General features: G+C 40.5%; 1 protein-coding gene across 3 annotated transcripts in view; it reads right to left on the reverse strand.

The window, feature by feature from the left end:
- UNC5D (unc-5 netrin receptor D) overlaps positions 1–14,871 on the reverse strand; it is a 470,270-nt gene that overhangs the window by 98,894 nt on the left and 356,505 nt on the right. For 2 of the 3 annotated variants that reach the window (XM_054566041.1, XM_054566042.1), the window contains 3 exons: positions 7,194–7,374; positions 6,181–6,348; positions 4,202–4,366 (listed from right to left, as the gene is read on the reverse strand). In XM_054566041.1, coding sequence (XP_054422016.1) covers positions 4,202–4,366; positions 6,181–6,348; positions 7,194–7,374 — 514 coding nt within the window. The remainder of the gene's footprint in view (positions 1–4,201; positions 4,367–6,180; positions 6,349–7,193; positions 7,375–14,871) is intronic. The other variant, XM_054566043.1, reaches the window with a different exon arrangement.

The raw sequence follows: 14,871 nt of genomic DNA on the forward strand, positions 1-14,871 counted from the left end.
TAGATCATTCAATAGAGAATGTTGTGTTGATTACTAAATGTAGCTTGGGGTTGTTTATTTGAATCTGCTCTTGTCTTTGTCCTTGATGTGGTTTCCAAACTGTCAATTCAGACTTTTCCTATCTGTGTATTCATCTGATATTTCAGTTTTTGAGCTATCAGCATTGAACTGACCTATCTTACATCTTGACCAGAAGGATGGATTAAGTATTAGGTAGTTCAGCCCCAAAGACTCCCTCTGCCTTTCAGTCCCCTGTGGCCTTTCTCTTGCTGCAGGCTCACTGCACCTGAAGGCACTAATCCCCTCTGCAGCAGATCCATTTAATCTTCTCAAGCCAAAGCCCTTAGTTTTCTATCTGCTGGAATAAAGGAAGAGGGAGCAGGCTTTTCTTATTTCTTAGGATCAGGCCGAATACCCTGCCATTTTCACCCTTCTGTTCCTGTCAGTGAGGCAAGCATTTATCTCTGGCTGTGATCCTCAGCGCACAGAAGCAACTAAGTTCAGCAAGTAGAAAGGGCAATGGTCAAAAAACCCACCTGATTCTGGTGTTTAAGTTTAGAAAACATGAATCCACACAAGTCTTCCTTCTCATGTAACTGTGCTACATAATTATCATCCTGGAAAAGAAATGTCCTATCAAAAAGGCACTGGAGGCTTAGCTCTGCTTTCAATTTGGATCCTTGCATTACCTGCTATTGACAAAAACTGCCTAATCTTCCTCCAGTCTCGGGGCATTTAATTTCTTGTTGAGAGCATTTAGGTGTGGCCATCTGTGATAGCTCAACACTCTAAGGTTTTGTGCTCCAGTCACGACTGACCAACCAACAATCACACTCAAATATTAAAGTGATCCTTCAGAGCTGGCAGCTCCATCTCTAGGAGACATGTGGACTTCAGGGACAATGAAGGCAATCCAGATGCTCTGTTGAAAGCTAAATAAAATCAGAGAATTATAGGTCCTCCAAGAGAAGTTGGGAATTGAGGAATTGCTTTAGGGTCTTGTTTGGCATAGACAAAAAAAACAGGATGAACGAAATTCCCAAATGTAACATGACCTAGATCCTTCATGAAGCTACTGCTCCATAAAGCTGTTGCCAACTGCTATTTTAATCAAACCCAGCCTTCACTGGATCTCTATCCTGAGAGCACAGCTAGTTTCACTAAGAGCATTTGAACAGAGTACCAGCCAGGAGTGCAAAGGGGTACTGGCATCTTTTAACGAGAATGCAGGAAGCAGTGAACAGCAGACAATAATATGTTACTCACTTTTGTTGACAATGGTGGCCACTCTGTCTAAAAGGGCCAAATATATTCTGATGTTGGACTTTTGTAAACACACCCCTTTCCCAGTGATATATAGATATATGTCATCTATTTCTAGGATTTCTTAGTAGCCATTAAGATTCTTCATCACACTTGACAGACACTGATATGCATACTATAGAAACAAAGGATGCTATAAAAAAAATCCTTACGTAGAAAAGGGAATACAGGAAGGAATAACTGAATAAAGAGGAAAGGCTCACATAGCATTCTAAACTTACACCTCCGAAGCTGAACATATTCCAAATCTCACTGTCTTCCTAGCTATATTATTTCCACCAGGGGAATGGGATACGCCTTAAACTATGCACATGTGACTAAACCCATACATGTCCAATGTCCACAGGAATTGCTTAAACCAGCTGCCTGACCTACGTCCATGACTGGCTCCAAAGAAGGAACTAAGCTTTGGAACGTCACAAGTACACATACATCCGTGATGGCTAATTTTATGTGTCAATTTGTCTGGGCCATCAGGTGTTCAGATAATTGGCCAAATATTATTCTGTGAGGTTATTTTCTTTCTTCTTTTTTCTCAATTTAATCTTTATTGTATTTTTTTCCATTACCATTTAGCCCCCTTATATACCCTTCCCCCCAGCAACCACCACACTGTTGTCCATGTCCATGAGTCCTTTTTGCTCAGTCCCTCCATCCCATACACACAGGCTCCCATCCTGCTCTCTTATTTATGAATCTGGGAGGGTGTTTTCAGATGAGATCAGCAGATAGAGAAAAGCAGATCACCCTCCATAATCACCTCCAAGGGCCTCATCCTTTGTGTTGAAGGCCTGATCCTTCTCCATAGAGGGTTCTTCTGGCTGCTAGTCTTTGAACTGGGGCATTGGCTCAGACTGTGGACTTGCCAAATTCCATAATCATGTGAGCTTATTCCTTATAATAAATCTCCCTTACCTATGTATCTGTGTATCTCTTCTATCTTATAGATGTGTCCTACTGCAGGGGTCTCCAGGCCCCAGGCTGCAGACCTGTACCAGTCTGTGACCCAATAGGAACCAGGCAGCCAGGGAAGCTCCTTGAGCTCTGCCTCCTATCTGCCCCCCAGCCCTGCGCCATCAGTGGAAAAACTGGTCCCTGGTGCCAAAAGGTTGGGGACTGTGGTCCTACTGGTTTTCTTTCTCTGGACCCTGACAAATACAACATCTCAAATTTTAGAGTTGAGATCTAGGCTGTCCAATGGACTCTCATTGTGCTGGCCATTTCTTCCAGTGCTAAAAGACTATTACTCAACCGACAAATGCCAATAAATAATATTTGTGTATTTGATAACAATTCTTTCTTACCTGAGGGGCTAACCATTGTCTGTCTTCAACTGTAACTCTAAGACTAAGTATTAGTTGACTAAAGGTGAAGTCTGATAGCCATAGATTTCTTTCCCCAAGTGCAAGCCTAACTAGTGGTTGATGGGAAGGTTATTACTTTAGAAGGCTTAGGAGCACTACAGTCCTAATTGTATCAATTAAAATACAGCTATGTGTTAGAAAAGACTAGTAGCACTTCCAAGGCATGTTTCAAAAAAAACTGGGGACATTCAAGAATAGTCAGAAACACATCTCCTTTAACCTCTTGCTTTGAGTTTGCATTAGGTTTTCTTGAATTTTGGAAGGGAGGAGGCACTTTGAGGAAGGCAAATGGTTGGAATGTATTCATTAGAGTGCATGGTCCTTTAATCACTGAGACTGGTGGCTATGTTGCATTTTATTACAGTCGTGTGTGTTGTATTTGACACATGCAGGTACTCACTTCTACTAGCAAAAAAGGCACTATGTGCTGTTTAGTCAGTGCTCGTTGTTTAAATGTATTAATCATTTTAACCAATGTATTAACCATATACACTTTAAAAATATAACAGTATGTTTGAATGTACTTGCTTTCAAAGGTGCCCAGTTGTGTTGATGTAGGAAAATAAATCTAACTTAGATTATTTTCGTTATCCTACCATCTTCCAAGAAAGCTACCTTGTTCTATGTCCTGAATCTCTTGTTTTTTAAGGCCCTAAGCCAAATCAGTACACCTTGGCTCAATGAGCGGGCAAGCGAAGAATGGGTTCACATTTACTGAGCACCTACTCTGTGCCATGGCATATTCAGATACATTCTTCTATCATTTAGTCTTCATGATAACCAAAAATAGGTAGCATTCGGGGTACTTACAGCCAGAGAAATTAAGCGGCTTATCCAGGGTCACAAAGCTAGTAAGGGACGGTACCAAATTAACACCTGTCTCTACGTGACTATTTGCTTCTCTTATACTTTCTTCCTCAGGCAGGGTCATTTGGAGGTGGAATAGTGTAATGTCAGGAATACAGGCTTGGGAGTTTTGGAATGAACATTCTATTTCTTGCTCTGCCAGACAAATTTGCTACAAAGCCACCCACCTCATCAGATGTCATCTTTTCCCCCATTTGTCAGCTAATAGTCACAACACATGCCCCTTGCCACAAAAGCATGGTTTCTGAAGATGACTGACTGCTTTACGGTGCTATAAAATTATTGGGAGGAATATGAACATGGCGGTCAGTCCCAGAATTTCACCAAACTTAAAAATCAAGGCTACTAAAAGAAAAGCACTGCTAACCTAAAAAGTCTAAGATGTCTTCCTACACCATTTCTCTCAAAACCTTATCTGGTTAAACTAATAAGAAGTGTATACATTTATAAAATTTGCAGTGATAAAATATTTAAAATAACCCATCTCTACCACACATGTATGCGTCTACTTTTTCACACGTTTCGCCAATTTTCTTTTTGCTTTTGGAGATTTTGCTGTCTGCTACCATATTTAACCAAGGTAATAATTATGATGTTTCTTTTCATATTACAGACAAACAGCGAAGATGCTAAGCAGAAGGAGTTACCTAGGATGCAGAGGCCATCTGTGCAGTTCTCAGATTCCTGGCTTAGCCCTTCGCAGAACTTGCCCCCATTCCTCGGGGGTGGGGCCGTGCACTCTCGGATCCGCAAATGCTCACACTCTGGACTGCAGACTGACCATTCGCTCCACACTTCCCAGCTCCCGTCCACTTCAGAGGGAAACAAAAGGAATCGTCATTAGAATCAATCAGGCAGCTGTCAGGAGACTCACCCCAGGGCTGCTGTTCTTGGAGCTGGATTCTAAACCAATAACCACCACAAAAACAAAATAATATATTCATTTATCTTCTCTCCATGGTTTCTTTCCTAAAAAGATAGGCTAGTAAAAGTAGTGGTACAATTCTCTAGCTATTTCAGTATGAGACCAATTATTGAATTTGGGCAAGGATTCGAATTACCAGGGCCCTTGGGTTGGCTAATAATGTCTTTATCCATTCTTCTCTAGTCTTTCATGCACGAGTGCATCTTAGACGGACAGATACACAATGTGCAGTAATGCGTGGTAACCCCCACTTCCTTGGGTGTTGACAGTTTAGAACAGAGAGCAGAATGAACTATCTTTAAGTCCTAAAAGCCCCTAAACAACAAAATTTTAAGCCCATATATATTGATACTATTAAACTAAAACAGGTCAGTCAAACCTCAAGATACCAAGACTTACATAAATAGAATTTCTTGGGTCATAAATTGCTGCTCTATGTAGAAATGAACAAACTGAATTCCACTAAAAATCAGCCCTAGAGATTGTGGCAGCTGTTTGAAGCAATTGTTCCATTACCTCCTAGGAATAGTCCTACCTCACTTATGTGGGTTAAGATGCTGCAGTTTTTAATCTAGAGCCATTAGGAATAGGGTAACAAAAAAATACTAATCTTGAAGCAAAATGTCTGAGAGTCCCTGTCTGTAAGTTCATTGGCTAAGCAACCCTGAGAAAGTCACTTAGCCTATTTCTGTAAATGGGGATTAAAAAAAAAACAAACTCACAACACAGGGTTAAATGATGTTACAAGTGTGAAAGTATCTTGCACAGTATCTGGCACATAGTAAGCACTCAATAAATGCTTATTGAATATAAGTTCAAAATGAAACTCCAAGAATATACTGTTGGTGAGAGTCTCACCTTAGCTTTGAGTGGAACTAGATTTGAAATTTTAGACACGAGGCTCTCGTCCAGTGTCCTTGGAGTTAATGTTTTATAATGCATGTGAGACCCAGGATCAATTTATTCCTCAGTGGGAGGATATGCTTTCCATAAAGAAAGTCATCTTCCATCTATTTCTCATTGTATAAATTGGGTTAGAGCCAGTAAGAGATGAACAGAATAACTTATAAAAGCCCTATTTGGCAAAGGAAATCCCTCTCTATTCAGAAAGCAAGTCAAGCATAGACCAAATGTAAAACAAATTGCTGTGATGCTGTATCATCTCTGCCAATTGTATCGTAAATAAATACTGGTAAGGTCAGTTGATTGGTAACTGCTAATAAAGGGTCAAAATTTGGTAACTGTTTTGTTCTCACAGAAACTCAGTCTCTGCCAGCTATGACACAAATGAATGCCACAAGATGGGAGAACCCAGGGAGAGAAGGGCAGGCCCAACCAAACACGGGTGGTAGGAGAAAACATCAAAGCTTCGGGCTTATTGATGATGAGTATCCAAGGTCATTTGAGTATTAAAAAAATATATAATATAAATATATATATATAATATAAGTATATTTATATTATATTATAATTATAAATATAAATATATTTATATTATAAATAAAAATATATCTCCCCCCAAACAGAGGTATTTCACCCATTTCCTTGCCATCACATTCTACTTCAGCCTTCTGGACTAACGCTCCATTCTCGAAGAACTTGGGAGAGGGTCGCTTTGGGAAGAAAGGTTCTATCAAATGCCTCACACCAGCTTAAGAGTGTTGGTGGCTCAGAAGGGAAAAGGGAATCTGTATATCTCACCAGGACAAAGAGAAGTGCAGGTAATTTTCTGCACTGACATTCCCTCACAAAAGGCCCCACCATTGAGAGGAGCTGGGTTGGTACAGGTCCGGGAACGTTTCTGCCATCCTCTACCACAGCGAACATTGCAGGCTGACCACTCTGTCCAGGAAGACCAGCCTCCATTCACTGAGAGAGAAAATGGGGAGGGGAGAAAAAAAGGAGAGAGGTTTTTACTGATTGCCTACTATGTGCAAGCCACTGTGCCAGGTGTTGTGAGTTAGGCATCCAGGGGCCAAGAGACCCTACAGAACCACACTGGCTGTTCCATTGTGAGGTGAGGCACGTGGGACTTACCTTCTCTCTGCCCCTCAGTCTATGCATCTGACATAAGGAGGGACACAGATAATTTTCTTTGCTGGGAATTATGAAAAATAGAAGGAACTCATCAACATATCTCTAAAGCACTGGAAAATCCGGAGCATAAGGAGAATATATCAGCATTTGAATTTCCATTACTTTAAGAGCTTCAAAAATAAATCTCAGGGCTCTTCTATTGTAGAGGGGAATGCCTTTACTTAAATAGTTGGGAATTTCTTTTATACAATACCTGAGATAGTCAGCAAATAGTAATGTTTGTTTTGGGTAGATTTTGTATGCTAGGAGAAAAGCTTCCGGCAGCAGGTCTGGGGAGAATGAGGGAGGGAGCAGAAGCTGCCCACCTCCATTCTTTTCAAATATAAACACAATGGGAGAAAATAAACAACTTCTAAAATTATTTGTTTTAAAGAGAAAGATTGGAAATTTCACTGACTCTCTCACGGAAGTCCGGTATTGGATGGAAGAGCAAACATTAATAGCGATAGAACTGTGTTCTCACCCACCAAATGGGAGAGGCAGGAGCGAGCACAGTAGTGGGTAACCCCCAGTGACGTCTCAGCTCCAAAAGTTAAAATTTTAATAAAACACACATCCCTCTACTTCTCTGCCTTCTGTACTCCGTATCCATTCCTGGCCTTTTGGGCTGATCTTACCATAAACTACCACTGTGGCTGACAGGCTCCTCCTCTTGGCCACGATGTTGGCGGCCATGCAGGTGTAATTCCCGGAGTCGGAGAGCCGTGCCTGCCTGATGATCAGGTTATGGTCGGCCCTGGTGTCGATGTTCTCGTCTTGTTCAGAGTCAATGGGCTCCTCATTTTTCAGCCATTCCACCTATAAGGAGAAAGGAATGTGAACTTTACAAGTCATTAAATTTTTCTGAGGGGGGAGGAATTGGAAGGTGAGTCACTTTGGGGTGTGGAAGACAGATTAATAGCAATGATTTTTCCCCCCTCTTTATTCCATATCCCATCCCTTTTACTTAGTAAATTTGGTATATCCAGGAAATGAATACTCAAGTTAATAAATCGGAAGCAGGAAAAGGACATAAATATCCTATTGATGTTGACCCATTTTCTAAAAATGCAGTGGAAGAGAGAAAAGAGATAACTGCAATTAGGTCATTTTATTATCTTTCATTCTGTTACAATTCTGATGATGATGTTTCAGTAACTATTACAAAATGCAGCTCAGAAGAGCAATGCATATGCAGAACTTGTACTTTGTGCTGAGAGGGTATTATGTTGTTAGACAAGGTTCAAGTCAATATGTTTGAATTTAAACACATTTTAATAAAGGTATGATAACGAATAAGGGTCAATGTAATATATATTTGGGCAATCATAGGCACGTAAATTCAAATGTCAGTGTTCCCTAGTTTTGGGTATATGATCCTTTGGTGATCACTTATTTTGCTCCATCAATATCATGGACATTTAGACCACCTTAGACACCCGACACACCTAGGGCCTGTCCTTTCTTCTGGAGAAGTTCCCTTCTCACATCCTCAGAATATAGGCTAGACCCATTCTGGATTTGTTTTTTCTAGTTTGCTCCTGGAGAACATCTTTTCTTCTTCCAGTTCCACCCTAATCCTTCCCTTGGTTCAAACGTCTCTTTTCCGTGCACACCTGAAGGAGACACAGATGGGATCTTCTGCTCCGTAGATCTTCACCATCCCCTGAGTTGGGGTGCGCCACCCTTACAGCCCTATTTCCCCACGCAGGCCAGTCCTCCCCTGAGCTAACCGCTTTCCTTCCTCGTTTCGTCCCCTGCTTCTGCATCTAAATGACATCTGCACTCTCTCATGCCATCTTGGTAGCACTGGGCAGATTTCTTGTTTAACAATAACCATTTAGCTCTAGTTACCAGCATATGTGAACACACAGCAATCTAACATAGAAGGCAGCGCAGTGACAGCTCCAAGGAGACCTCACACAGAAGCTGAATTGGTCACCAAAAGTTGATTTTAAAATAAGATGCCCCATTTCATGCTTACATCTAAAGAATTCTAATTTATCACCAATAAACAAGTGGCATCTGTTATATAACAATTTGGTGTAATAAAGATTTGTTGGTCTCCATTAAAATAATTATCAGAAGAAACCCACAGTGACCTTTTATTATGATACTTACCTCAAGTACCACCATGTAAACGAATTTAGAGTACCCAAAGTCATCACCAGTCCAAATCTGCCCTAGAAAATGTCAGCAAGTAGCCAAACAAGAAACCCTGAGAACTTCTTTAAAACATCAGGATGAGCTGAAAAAGCAGCGTAACACCAGACCATGAGGCAAAGCAGCCAGCTGACTACCAATCCTGGTTGTCCCTGCTGGGGTCACCAGGATCCAGCCTGGAGGCAGGGGCACCGCTAACGATCCAGAGCCCAGGAGGCACCGCTCTGGTGAAGAAAGCAGGACAGTGCAACCACGTTTAAACTGCATGTGGCTACCTGCCTGTGACAAAATGTCTTCCACTCCCCACTGATGTTGCACATTTCCCAGCTGTTCACTCACTTCTCTGACAAATATTCTAATACTTACTGAACTTGTCCGCAGAGTTGGGTATAGCATGATAAACAAAACCAGCAGTTTCTTCTTTTATGAATTTTATAGTTAACAGGTACAACGAAAATATACAATTAAATGCACATCACCCCAAGAAAATAAAAGCTGGGAGTAACTGTCAACAGTATCTGAGATAAAACATACACTTAAAGCCAATAGGATAGGATTTTTCAAAGAACAAATTGGCCTGTTAAAAGTAGGTCTGGAGAGCTTTGTTCCACCCCGCTTTCGCCCCTGACTCTGAGATTCAGAGTGTAAATTGCCTGGTTTCCTGATTAATTCCCTACTCCTGAGACTTGTAGTACTTAGAAAGCTGTTCCCTTGTGACCCCACCTCATCTTTTTCCACACTTCCCCTCTAACAGCTGGTCAGGAAGTTGGGAAAGTCTGGTCCTGGACATAAGTAAATTATTCCTAGTGAGTTATCTAGCCAAGAAAACCCCCCTCAGGGCATTGTCCCCGGAGACAGAAGCCAAAAAAGTCCCAGCACCTGGAAATCAAAGAAGGCGTTCCTGATCAAGTGTTGTACATGACTGTCTACCACTATGCAAATAATAAAAAATAATATTAAATGTAAACTGTAATTGAAAAATAAGATAAAAAAATCTTGGGCCAGAAGATGTTAGAGCCACAATTATCAAGGAAGGGTTTGGCTTCAAATTGAAAACTTATATAAAAATAAATCATGTACACAAGTGGCCAACAAACTAAGAAAATATCCGTCACAAATTTGATAGATGTTATAAGGATTTGAGGAGTAGTCTTATCATCTTAATAGTTAAAAGACCACCACATACATTTATTTAAATCCCATCCTAGGTAATACGGCATAATGATAAGTTAAACAACAATATAATGGGTTTTTCCCTATCAAAATAGCAAAGATTAAAATCATACACATATACATATACATGTAGTTTTTATTTTTGTCGTTAGTTTCATTTTTGTGAAGAGCATAGCATGTTACCTCCATCACTGCCCTACCACTGTGTCCTGTCTGGGATGTCAGCAGCAATAGCCTCTTCAGGACCTGGCCTGCCTGCGGCTTTCATTGTTGCTTCTACAGTTGATTTTCCACAGAGAGATCAGATCATGTGACTTTCTAGCTTGAAATCCTTGAATGGTCTCAAATCCCACTTAGAACAAAATCACAAATCCTCCCCAAGGCTAACAACATACTCCTGTGGTCTAGCTCCCTATCATCCCTATACCTCCAATCCTCAAAGTAACCCCTGCTTGTTCCACTCCGGCCCTACAGGACTCCGTCCTGTGCAATGCAGGCCCAGAGCAATTTCCAGCCTAAGGGCCTGCAACACCTGCTGCTTCTCTGCCCAAGGGCTGTTCCCACAGGTGTCTCCATGGCTCAGCTCCACTTTTCATTCAGATCTGAGGTCAGAGGTTACCTCTCAGAGAGGTCTTGCCAAACAACACTCTAACAGCAAGTTTCACATTCCTTCACCCCCCTGCCCACTGCCATAACTTTTTACTTAGTACTTATCCCCCTCTGATAGATAGTCTTAAAGACTGTAATGCCTTCTGTTCTGGTAACTATGATCTCTGGAATGGACGCCCAAAAAGTGTCAGGGCTACAAACAAAAAGTTAACCACAATAAATTATTTTTTGTAAAACAAAAGAAAGAAAAAATAAAAATTATGCCAAAGCTACATGCATGCCAATAATAGAGCTTTGTCTGGATATAGTGGAAACTCAGTTCTCGAACTTAATTTGTTCCAGAGCAACTTGTTAGAAAACTGAATCTTTTTTGTCCCCTGAGAGATGGGTGACTGATTATATAGGTATCAGCATGAAAGGGTTGTCGGGTCAAGAATCAATACCAGGAATTTTGTTAAACAATAGAGACATTTTTTCCATGAATAACTTGGTTGAGAACCAAATTGTTCAAGAACCAGGACATTCAAGAACTGAGGTATGACACCAAAACGCCAATACAAAAGAACCTATGCACCCCAATGTTCATAGCAGCACAATTTACAATAGCCAAGTGTTGGAAGCAACCTAAATGCCCATCAGTAGATGATTGGATCAAAAAATTATGGTACATATACACAATGGAATGCTACGCAGCAGAAAGAAAAAAAGAACTACTAAACTTCGCGACAGCAAGGATGGAACTGGAGAGCATCATGCTAAGCGAAATAAGCCAGGGGGCGAAAGACAAATACCATATGATCTCACCTATAAGCGGAACCTAACCAACAATGCAAAGATGCAAGGAAAATATGACCAGCAACACTGAAAGGAAAAGAAATCAACAGAGACAAGAGGGAAGCGGGGGGCAGGGAAAGGGAAGGGAAGGGGAAAGTCAAGGAACATATAGCAAGGACTCATGGACAAAACCAAAGGGGAAGAGCTGAGGGAGGGAAGGAGGGAGGGGGCAAGGGAAAGAGGTGTGGGGGGGGAGGCAGAGACAAATGTATTTAAAAAGTAAATAAATTTTTAAAAAATCAAAAAAAAAAAAAAGAACTGAGGTATGACTGAAAATGATGTTTTAACAGTATGATTTTATACTATGTAGGCATTAAAAAATCATGATTTCAACTTGTGAAAACAGAAAATGCTCATAATACATGAAAGTCAAAATGCAAAATAGTATGATTAGTGGTATAAACTTATAAAACAGCAAAAATTATATATATGATTTAAAAAATTAAAAATGATTGAAAGGAAATATGTTTACAGAGGTTTTAAGAGAAAAATAGGGTAACTTCTTCCTGTTGGTTAATTGTGGTACCCTCAATGAAAAGCTACTTAGTAATCTGGAAAAAAAATCACTTTATCTTAAAAATATCTCCTTATCATGTAGCACAGTCGTTTTCAAATTTACATTTTGCCATGAAATGCTTCCTCAAATTAGTTTATCTGAAGTCCAAGATGAAAAAAAATGGATTAACAAGGAAATACGTTATGACTGATGCTGAAGTGAGGGTACTGGAGCACGGGAAGCCTGAGCTGCACAACATTGGCCACAGCCGAGACCAAGTTTGCTTAATTCGGGGGAGATGACTCACATCCTTCCCTTCGTTGCCGGTTGGGCCCTGGGGAGGTCCAGGGCACAACTCCTGCCATCATATAAGTCATCCCTGCCATCCAGTCTAGGCCCCCCCGCAACACCCACATGCACTATGGACATACACAGTGGTCTGCTGCTGGGTTGCCCCACATCAGAGCTTGAAAAACAATATAGGGTGAATGAGGCACCATAGATACACACACATTCTGGTCTACTTGGTGTTTATGGTGTCATGACTGAGGTCCATCAATCCAATTACATCTATAAACAGTCATCACATCAGCAGGCTCATAACCATAGAGCTGTTTATACTCATAACCTAATAGTTTATCCATTTAACTGATGGCAGGATCTTTATGAGGAAATCAGTTTGGTATTTTCTGGGCTTATAAAAGTGACAAATTGCTCTTGGATTTATGCTTTTGTCACTTAGAGAAATTTTAAAACATTTTTGATGAGCTAAGTGCTAATATAGACTAGTTTAATAAATAACGTAGAAGAAACAGCATTCCCTACACCAGTCATTGCAAACTCAAATGGTCCTGGGGGCCAGGGAGGTAACATAAATTACTGACATGGCGCTGGGTGTGAGACATCTGTGTGCATTGCTTGCATATTAAAGACAAGGGGCTGGTCTTCATTCCACACAGGAATGAGCTCACTCATTTTTCTTAAAAAGAAATTATTTTTCTTTCTCCTTTTGTTTTCCCACTTTAGACAGAGATATGAGTATTTTTAAAAATAACGATGATGGTGCCATGAAAAATGGCAGTGAGCTAATTTTTGCTTAAAAGTCTCTTTTGCTTTTAATGTATCACAGTTTCTTCACATTTATGGAATATTTAGCCTCCGCGTCAGTACGTATGGGTAAGTGGTAGCAGGTGTGACAAACTGAAGATCACAGGACCTGTGTAGATGTGCAACCACCGGTCACGTTCAGTGTAACTAGGTCTTCCATCTTTCACGAGAAGACATGGATGTGTATTTTAATGCAACACTTTTTTGATTCTAACACGATGGCTCATAGATTACACACCATATTGTCAGGGCCAAACGTAATATATCCATGAACCAGAAGTAGATTTCCTTCCTCTACTCCACAGATGCTACAGCACCCCAGATTTCTGACTCCTAGTGATTGTTACCACACAAAGTAGCTCAATGTCCTTCCCTAAAGGTGATTCCTTTTCATTAAATCTGCTTCCTCCATTGTCCTAGAATTTTATTGTTTGTGTGTCATTGCCCATTCACATGGAAATGACTGGTAAGCATCAAAGAACTACAGTCTTCTTTCGGCAAGTATCATTAAGGGCGTGTGTATTGAGTTCAGAAATTATTTTACAAGAGCTTGTCCAAAAGGAAAGCCCTAATTAAGCTCTTCACAAAAGCAATACAAATTTTCAGCTTAGCATTATGGGATCAATACATTGACCATCTCTAGACTAATGGACATTTGTATCATTGATCCAAATGACCTCATGCAAACAGGTCATCTTCTTGACAGAGAGGCTTAGCACTCTGGAAGGTTGTTGGCAACATTCACCCCTCAGAGAAACAAATCTTTTATCTGGTTTCTATTTATTTAGTTTACATGGACAATGCCAGCTAGAAGCAAGTGAAGAGACTAGTTACTTAGAGGTAATGAGTTTATGGATTTGCAGGATGTCCACATTCATCAGCATAGTGCCATGTGCAGATGGTCTGCAATTTGTAGACTTTTTCAGTTTATGAACAAATCTGGAAAAAGCAGACCGTCAAAGAGTTCATGCCAGAAAGCACGATCAGTTCCTGAGCAGCCATTCTGGTGAGCTGGGGACAGAAGATGTGTAACTGACGAGCCTGTAGATTTTCCCACCAATAGGCAGCCTGGTGTAATTGGATGGAGGGGAACCTTCTTTGGAAGAGTGATAGGTTGATACTTGTGGGAGATTATTTTATCTGCGACCTGAAAATGTTTGCATGAGTCCTAACATTTCACTTTTCTGAACTTTTGTGTGTGCATGTGTGTGTGTGTGTGTGTGTGAGTGTGTGTGTGTGTGCAGTGTCCGGCACAAATAATGTCCCTTTTTTATTACAAAATCATAAGCATGTAATCTTGTAACATAACAATATCATACTCAAGCACGCCATATGACATTTTAGGCAAGATGTTCAGATTAAAACTATAAATCATTACACCCATATTGCTAGCCTATCAACCACACTCAAGCAGGTCTTTCTTCTGCCGGACCCTGTATGTCTGTGTGGGTATGTGTGTGTGTGTGTGTGTGTGTGTGTACCCCGCACCCCCGCCACACATACACATACATACACCTTACACCTAAATATTTATTTCCATCAGACAGTATGTCAGAATTCTCATGTTCCTGTTCTTATTCTTAATATTCTGTAAGAGAATGAGGATGTGACTGGTGTTATTAACCATTTAGGAATGACAGGTAAAAACTAGAAACAAAAAGCCACTTCAGTAGGCAGGATCCAAAGCCTTCTGTCCTTTGAATCTAGAATGTATTAACTTGTAACTCTCCCATCATATTCTACAAAAAAAAATGCCAATGAGCACCCTTTATTGATGTTCTCTACTAAGTGTTTCTATCCCCCAATTCCAGTCCTCTCTATTAGGATTTGCTAGACTCAGTATAAAATTGAGTTACCCATATGCATTATAGATGTAACTTTAGATTTATGACTTTTGAAAGCTGCTCAATCCATCTACTCATTATCTGTGATCA

This window comes from Pteronotus mesoamericanus, unplaced genomic scaffold (genome assembly GCF_021234165.1).
Source record: "Pteronotus mesoamericanus isolate MK-2021 breed Mesoamerican mustached bat unplaced genomic scaffold, CSHL_Meso_final contig_169, whole genome shotgun sequence".
In the NCBI taxonomy this organism is placed as follows: Eukaryota; Metazoa; Chordata; class Mammalia; order Chiroptera; family Mormoopidae; genus Pteronotus; species Pteronotus mesoamericanus.